Below are 9,091 nucleotides of genomic sequence, written 5' to 3'. Positions count from 1 at the left end.
CAATTGGGGGTTGACATTATCAACGTGAGCCCTCCAACAATCAAGTTAGTTCTAGGCTGAAAGAAGAAAGATTCACGTGCGCGAGAGATGGTTTAAGTGCTCGAAAGGTAAAGACAATGAAAATTGGTTTTCGTGTGTGAAAAACAGACCTTATTTTTACTTATCTTTATGGAACCTTATACAGCCGCATAAGTGGATGATCAACGTAGACCACCATGCAAGCCCTTAGTGGGCTGCATGGATGACCACACGAGCAAGGCATCGCCTACCGACCAACCACACAAGCGGCCGTTGCGCCATGGGTGACAACCATTTGTCCATCCTATTGGTGTTGCTCGGTTGTTAGCTCGATGTCGCTTTCCAAGTGGACAGCCTCGCCGGGCTTGATTTTGACATCGTGAATTGTGGAAGTCTAGTATCTGACAGAGCCTCTCGAGCAAGATCTTTCATCGTTCTTGAAGTAGAAGTAGAGAAGGTCGGGCCACAATGAACCTCTGTTATTACGAGGGCAGTCCGAGCATATAAGAAAAAACATACAAAATTCTGATAGAAGGATGACTCGATCGGATTCTTCCGCGTCAATAATCTGATGTTAAAATTTTACAGATTATTATCATTGTTTTAAAATTGAAATTAAAAATAACGAACCTTTTAGGGAATAATCCTGATTAATTTTGCGCTTAAAAAATGAAAAAAAAAACACACACTGACACGTGGCCGCATCGCTTGATTGGTTTGTGGCCCGTCTCACCCGCGCATCGCTTGGCTCGCTGCCTCGTCGCTTCCTCGCTGAGCGAGGGGCCTTCACTCTGTGTCTGAGAGGCAAAAGGGCCGAAGGCGGCGGAGACCCATGGCGGCCGTCGCCACTCAACTCCTCTGCTCGTCCTCTTTCACTGCGGCACCCAGGATGACCTCGATTCACAGAGGAGATCTTTCTTCTTTCTGGGTTCGTTGTTTCATTTCCTCTTTCGTTTCTTTACCTCACTCTTGGTCTTATGGGAATGAAATCATTACCACCAGCTCGGGAGTAGCAGCAAAATTGGTCTCTTTCCACCCCCTCGTGATCGAAGTGTCCGTCTCCTTCTGCCTCCTCCCAACGCCTCGGCCCCCGCCCGAGGAGCAGGTAGGTTTCGTCTTTTCCTAAACATTTTGCGTTTTTATCTTTTCCGGCGTGCAATTGATCTTGCACGGACTTATACTTTTGCATTTTTGAATTCGGCAGAGATGTTTGACCCGGAACTGAGATTGGTGTTTGAACTCGCTACGGATGCTGAACTAGTTGAGCTGGAACATATTCTATTTGGTCCGAGGTTAGGTTCTTGCTACTTATTTCTCCCGCTAGCTTTTAAATGTATATTGGAGTTTATTCATGCACTTCCTATTGCACTAAATTTTACGTGTGAAAATTTACAAATTTGTCTGAGATCCTAGCCATGTGTTTAGTGTTTAACTTGACAGGAAAGAAATAGGATCTATTTGATCTCACGTACTGTTTCAGTTTTTTAATTTTAATGCAAACATCGTAATTAAACTATAGCAATGCTTCTCAAGTTAGTGATTTATTTTCTTGATTTGCTGTCTGAAGTGAGATAGTTCATTGAGTTGTCCTAAGTACATCCTTCCCAGTTCCTGCTCTCTTGTTTCTTTTGCCAAACTAGTAATCAGTAGTATAATGTTATCACATACTTATGATTTGAGAAACAGGACATTTGTTTATACTATTTCTAGTTAAATTCCATAAGTCTTAGATTTTTTTAAATATTTAATTCACTCTGAACTTTGGTATTCTTAGATATAATTTTTTGCTTAGAGAATCACTAACTAGCTTGTGAGATCCTTGATACAGATTCTGCCGGCGTAGAATGTCTCTACGAGTCTCGATGGAACCAGCGATGCTCTGTGCAGTTAACATAAAAAATATCACAGCACTAAAATAGAAATAAATGCATAAATGCTAAAAGAAAATTGTTTGCAAAATCCCTCGAAGAGGACAGAATATCACAGAACTGACAAAAACCCTGAAAAAAATATCCATATTGTTCACCTTGCTACAATTTTTCAGTTAAAGATCCTCTACAAAAAACCCTAGTCTTTTCTGCGTCTTCTACCTCCAATAGCAACCCCAATATGCAATTTTGTACTGCTCGCAAAAAGCATGAATGGTTATATGTGGAGCACACATGATTGAGCATCCCCTCCCTGTCCGGCTAAGGAAGACAGGGTTGTCATCCCATCAGTATCTCCTTGCCATCCTGATGAGATCCCATATCTCTTTGAGCGGCTTCATCAACATATCAACACTGCTCTCATCAACTTTTGTTCTCTAATCACTTGTCTGGTCTAGTAGTACCTCATATCAATATGCATTGTCCTCAAATGATATATGGAATTTCTACTGAAATCAATAGCACTCTGACTATCCTAGGTGGACAAACCAAATAGTAGGTGGTCAAATTCCATGAGGGAGAGGAAACAAGACTTAAGTGATCCAGCAATTGATCTGACTTGCTCTCTTCACCCTTACTAGACTGTGACCGAAGTAGGAAAATGAGTATTTGTTGCATTTGATCCTCAAATAGTTGAAGACAGAGAATATGACAAGGAAGATGCTGAAATAAATAACCACTTCAGGCTCAACCTTGGAAAAAGTATAGTCTCATCAACGTGTACCATTCACAAGCTACCCATTAATCCAGCCCACTAGCTGACTAGTCCCATAAATGCACATAAAGCACACATAAACAATCAACAACCCACAAAATCAAGAATGAAGCCTAAGGGCCAACAGATGTTAGTTTACCCAGCAACTATTTGAGGGCGATTGGCTGAAAAATCCCTTGGTTTGGTGCTCCGTCAAGCTTTGGAATCAAAGAAATGAGGAAGTAATGTTGATTGATTCTCTCTCTTTTATCTTATGCTGCTCATTGTATCATGTATTGATGTATTAGAGTTACATTTAATTGTTACTAAATACATAGTATTTATTTTTATTTTTTCTCTAAATTTTATTCTTCTAGTAATTCCACACATCTTAGCATTCTACGAAGGGTTACAATGTGTACTGTACTGATCTTCACTTCAGATGTTTTAGTTACATTTTTTTAATCTATCTCTGATTAAGCATTATACATTGACTGAGAAACATGATTTATTTGTTGCAGCTTCTTTAGTCCCCTATTAAAATCTATAACAAGAAAACAAGAATTTAGTTTTACAATGGATGATGAATATATCGAAGAACGTGAAGATTTTATAGAGCACCTAGAGTCACGGTTCTTGTACCTTGCAGCAGATGCACGCTCAACTTTAAGGTTAGAAAGGTGTAAGAATCTATGTCATACTCTTGTTATTTTGCATGTTGAAACAGTTTACGGTATGGGTATATTTTCTATGATGAATCTGATCTAGTCTAATTAGTAGAAGCCTGGATTTGTTACTGTCTGCAACATAGAAATTTTGTTCATTCATTATTGTTTGTGTTGCTATCTTGCAAGAGGTTGGAGACCTTCCTACAAGAATATCTTGCTTAATGTGAAAAGAAAACTTGGAGTTCGTTGCTCAAGTAAATTGTCAACAGAAGACCTTGAAGTAGAAATTTTTCTCCATTTACTAAGTGAATACTCAAGGTACTTCTTATAATTTCTTCTTGGAGTCTCATAACAACTTAAATTTGTATGCTTATTTTTGTAAAATGAACCGCTCCTATGAAACCATTTACGTCATATATCTAGATTAGTTGCTAAGAGCTTTATTTAGCTCAAAAGTGCCATGGGCTTCTTAAGATGTTACAGATAAATGTCTCCAAGCTTTGACCCTAGATTGGAGTGCTTGAGGTATAAAAGCTGTGTTAGGTGGTTATTGATTCAAACAGTTGACTATCATGTCAAATATGCCTATGGTGGATCAAAGTAAGACCAATTGAACTATTTTATATAGCTGTTTGACCAAAAGTTTTCACTGTTATCTTGCCTATTCTCATTTTAACTGCTTGCTACTTTTGTGACTAACAGAGATTTGTGTTGCCAACTTAAACCTTATCGTTCAACATATTTTAATTCTCTCCTATTCTTATATTAAATGTTTAAACTTGACTCATGTCAGGATATTTACAATTAGTTTTAAGTCTATCATATCCTATCTGGAATTAAATTCCTTGTGAATTGTGATATGAAAGTGTCTATTTTACAGTGCCTTTCGTAGTGTTCTGCATATTGGTTATATGCAAAAGCTAGTTGTAACATGGACCTTCTCTTGGTATTCTTGCCAATTTCAGTGAAGAGATCGATCCTGTTTCATTTCCATCACTTGACAGAAAACTCCCAAGTAATCATGGAAGTCTTGAAGTTGGAATAAGTAAATGGAAGGTTCTTGCTCTTGGAGCATTAAAAGGTGGAGCAAAAGAGCTTCAAAATGTTTTTGTGAAGGTTAATTTTTGTCAAAAACTTTCTTTTTTACTACATGATTTATGTTGTTATGTCCTGACATGGTTGGATCTTTCATATTCTGTTAGGGATGTGGAATGCTAACTATGGCAAGGATATTTCAGTTGGTATGCTTTCATTTTTTATGATGATTTCCATTTCTCTCTCAATTTGTGAGTCTCTTTTTTTCGATTTTGGCATAGTTGGCTAGGAAATTTTCTGGTAAGCTGCTATTGGAAGTTGCTAACTACGAGATAAAGCATGAAATAGTTAAGAAGGTGCACACTTCTAGGAGCTTGTAGTTGTCTTTACATTCTTTAGTCATTCCTTCATACTGAATATTTGATGATTGATAAATTTTCATTATGCTTGCATTTCTTCTATTGGATTACTGCATGGAAGGTGGTACATGTTGGTCTGTGTGGTACATCAGTTGTGGATTCCATTTTTTTAAAGTGAGTGCAAATGCAGATCATGTCATTAGATAGTTCAGTTTCGGTTTGAGCCTCACCTGTGCAGATTGAGTTCATTTTCTCGTCCAAGTGCACCTGAATCCTGAACTATTCAAACTCAGTTTTATTCAAGTCTGGAGAGAAAATTCTTTTTATGCATGAATGCAAAGAAGAGAGATTCTTACAGTCACACCTGTACCTTTGCTCTACATGAATGGAGAAAAGAACTTTTGGTTTATAAAATGGCACATATAAAAAGGAAAGTGCATAAAAATAATAACCTTGCTGATGACCTGGTAGAGAAGAAGTGGTTTCATACATGAGAAGAAGAAGGTGAGCTGGAAGACACTTGAAAAAATTACATTGTTTGCACCCAATGTCACTGTAAAAGGTATAGGTGGTAGGAAAGTGTTGTGGAAGAATTTTGAAACATTCAAACATGTATATTTATTTGTCAGAAAATTAAATGTTGAGTAAAGAAAGAGCTTGTTCATGCCAGTCTGCTAGACAATCTAATGTTAAAGATGGTAAAACAATATAGAAATTTATCAATAACATCTAAGCTGTTGTTATCAAGGAATGAAGGAAAACAAAAACACATTTGTTAGTGTGCAGTTGACCATTCCCGATGAAACACGGAATCTCAAATGCATAATCGTCAAAAAATGGTTGACAGTTTGTGCATATATCTTTTAGCATATAGAAGTCTGGAATATGTATGACAAGAGGGTCTTGAACTATTATTTATTATAACTAACATATACCTTTTTAGTTGTATTATTGCTAATTCTTCTATCCTCCAAGACATATTTTCTCTTTGAGATTGTCAGGGCGGACAATTGGCAGCTATCAAGCTGGAGGCAAAAACAGCTGAGCTAATTGCAAGACAGGTCAAGCTCATATTTTCTTGTCAAGCTACTTGAAAGCTAGAATATATCAATCCTTTAGTTAATTAGAAGTCATCAAAAAAATGAGTTGCTCTACCCCTATTTGGCAGGGTTTGGCTCGAGCTGCAACTAGATATGCTGGAATTAGAAGTGCAATGATGCTCCTAGGACCAATGTAAGTTTTTTGTTTTAATTTTTTGCAAATACAAACTCAAAGATCAATGCTTTTCTTTGCAGAGACACCCTAATTTTTCAACTAACACGTTTGCTAGGTGTCAAATTCCATTGAGCTTTAGGAACACTAAATACATGAACTCATTCTCAATGTAATAATTTTAATTAAAACTTTCTTCATGTGTCATGCTCAGTAGGCATTGGATTTTAGGATTAGGTGACTCACTACTCTCAGTAGGTTTAGATCATAAAAGCAATTGCTTCAGTAGGGTGCGTTGTACATATAGTCAATGGTAAAACTCCTATCTATCCTGCCTATGTAGTTGTTGAGATGTATGTCTTATTGTTATTGTATGTTTCTTCATTTAGTTTGCTAACACAATGCTTATTGTGTCTAGATTGCAGCAAAGTTCTGAATTAGCTTGATAGCGTTATTATCCCAAAAAAAAAGTGTGTTTCTTGTTGCAGCCTCAAGTACTAGATGGTGCAACTTAAAGAATTGAACTAAGCTTGTGAACATGGTCTTTTTTTTTTTTGGTGCCTTGAACATGATTTCTATGAACCAATGTTTTACTAAATTTACATTAGGTTGGAGCTGATAGCTGAGGCCGTTATTTAGGATGAAATGACACTTCTCTATGCAGTTCATAACTATCTGAGTGGCTAAATATATGACCTAACTTAAAGCTTAATGCTTTTAGAATGATCTAAGTGACCAACTCAATGAAGTTGAATTTGCAGGTTCTTCCTCTCCTTAGACACACGGAACTTTTCAACATAGTGAGACGTTTCAGAATGAATTTTGCGTATAATTTGTTAATTAGCTTGCTTGCCATTATGTATCCAAGTAATTTTGAAGTTGCTAATTGTACATAACTTTGTCTGAAGGTTGATGCTATAGCCAGTGCTATAACTTCTGTACAACCAGAATGTAAAAAGTAAATCATGTCAACTTTGAATTCAGGACTTTCAAGCATTTGGTACATGAGGAGATACCATACCATAGAGAAACAGTCTTTGACAATTATCCAGACAGTTATGTGGTGAAAAGTGTTTGATATTGCACCCTTATCCATCTTGAGCGGAAGAGGAAATTAACCAGACAAAAGAATCACTCTCTGAGAGGGAGGGAGTCTTAGATATTAGTGAGCTATCTCAGTTTTTTGGTGCCTGCTAAAGATTGGATCTCATTGGACCAAACAGCATTTCAGAATTAAGTTCCATCTTTATATGCATTTGTAGTAGTTAACTGTAACCCAAATTTATCATGATTCATGTTCTTCATACATTACCAAAAACATGAAAAATAAAGTAGCCACCTGCTATTAACTCATTGTCATCAACTGTCTGTACCATTCTATAGCTGGCAACATAAATATGAAGAGACTCAGGGCCAGATAGTAGATACTTTTGATCTAACAGTGATGAGATGTGGACAAAAAGAAGAATATTTTTCTTCATTCTAGAGAGATGAGGATAACCCGAAGGAACACTGCAGTATGGAAGGATGAAACAGTCTAAGTGGAGCAATTGAGATAATAGTGAAGCTTGCAGTAAGATTAAGAGGCAAGTGGCAGAACCTGGATTGTGCTGGGTGCTGTAATCATTGTGAACTAGGCAAGCACAAACACTTTGCAAAGTGTTCATTTGTGTTCATGAGCAACCAAATCTCTTTCAATCTAGTTGCTTGCAGATTGATTTTCTGATTGCTTTATTTTTAGTTCTTGACAATATTTTTCCTAGCTGAGAACTATGGATCAAAGATGCTGCCGCTTTCATCATTTTCGAGTATTTATTTCAGTACTAACTTTTACAGGCACATTTTCTCCCTTCCTGTGTTTATTGTCCTGATCACATAATTGAAATACTAGATTCCTTCTGCAGCATGTGGGGGACATTTCTGGCAGACGTTGCCATCCAAATGCTGGGTACCGATTATGCTCGAATTCTTCGAGCAATCTATGCATTTGCACAGGTAATGAAAAGTTGTTCTTATGTTGTGCATGAAAATCGCTTTTGCAATTATCTTCTTTCTCCGGGCAGATCCGGCTCACTCGAACAAATGGCTAGAGCTCGAACGAGTAATTGCAAACTTAATTTCTGGTAATTGTTCATGGATTTGTGGGACAACAAAGTCAGCAATGGATGGAATCATATTGTATTAGGGAATTTGGAGCAGCATTCACGATTGGACAATTCATATCTATTACAATTGTTATTAGCTGCAGTCTCAGGAATCTATATGCCACTCTTGTACATTATCTATTTTGTCAATTTCATTTTTTTTGATAATTTAGGTGGTCTAGGCGTGTTGTAACTGAGATTTGAATCATGCGTACTTGGAGTTGGGAGTCTACTGAATGCTTTTGCCGTTGTATTTTGTCAACTTCAGCGAGTTCCCCAGTGCATAGCTGATTTGATGATCAAATAGAAATGGAAATGTTTACGTTTTTTCTTGCCAAAAATCATATTTTTATGTAAAATTTAAAATGTTTATGTTTCTAATTATTTAAAAGTTATTAAGATTCAATTAAAAAATAATAGTTATTTTAGACATGACTATAATAAACGTGTTTTCACACTTTCTTATTAGCGAAATTACCATTGCTATTTAATTTAGTATCGTCGCTAATCACCTACTAAATCATTTGCTAACTCAAAAAAAAAAAGAAGACGATCTTATCCACCAAGATGTGGGGACCACCCCCAAGTTAGATGTCTTCACGGGACGAAGTGATTGGCCGTCGAACGGACCCAAAGGAAATATTTTAGTTCTATTTTTTTTTTAAAAAATATTTTCTGTTTTAATAATGTTTAAATTCGAAAAAGTAAATAAACAAAATTATCAACAAGCCTTGTTTTTGTCCTTTTGCTCCTCCGCGCGCCACGTAGTCTGTCGTTTGAGGGGGCCACATTTGACCATCGGGCGATGTGACTGCGGCTACCGGCTGGTGCAGGTCCTCACCGGGTCTTCTCGCGATCAGTCGGATACGGAAGCGACACGTGTCCTCTGGATAATACGGTCGTACACTTCCATGCGAATAGTTCCATAATAATTCCTATGCATCGACGTCGCATTTCCACGTCCGGACCGGTCTGCCGGTCTGCTCCGGCTCAATATGGCCGGTCAATTTATCGCAGGGAGAACGCTATGCGG

General features: G+C 37.3%; 1 protein-coding gene across 5 annotated transcripts; it reads left to right on the top strand.

Annotated features, from left to right (window-relative positions):
• Nucleotides 1-747: 747 nt before the first annotated feature.
• Nucleotides 748-8,320, top strand: LOC122056325. Of its 5 annotated transcripts, none has more exons than XM_042618233.1 (12): nt 748-946; nt 1,021-1,123; nt 1,223-1,310; nt 3,162-3,311; nt 3,495-3,626; nt 4,274-4,424; nt 4,511-4,549; nt 4,625-4,699; nt 5,704-5,763; nt 5,871-5,935; nt 7,806-7,909; nt 7,978-8,320. In XM_042618233.1, the coding sequence occupies exons 1-12, from the start codon at nt 851-853 to the stop codon at nt 8,097-8,099; spliced, it is 1,185 nt and encodes a 394-aa protein (XP_042474167.1). In that variant the 5' UTR covers nt 748-850; the 3' UTR covers nt 8,100-8,320. The 5 variants fall into 5 exon arrangements, with proteins under 5 accessions (XP_042474167.1, XP_042474168.1, XP_042474169.1 ...); XM_042618235.1 differs by having other exon boundaries at nt 749-946; nt 7,819-7,909; XM_042618234.1 differs by lacking the exon at nt 4,625-4,699.
• Nucleotides 8,321-9,091: the final 771 nt, after the last annotated feature.

This window comes from Zingiber officinale, chromosome 3B (assembly GCF_018446385.1).
Source record: "Zingiber officinale cultivar Zhangliang chromosome 3B, Zo_v1.1, whole genome shotgun sequence".
Lineage (NCBI taxonomy): Eukaryota > Viridiplantae > Streptophyta > Magnoliopsida > Zingiberales > Zingiberaceae > Zingiber > Zingiber officinale.
Note: the sequence above shows the minus strand (reverse complement) of the source record. Positions and strands in the feature narration are given on the sequence as shown.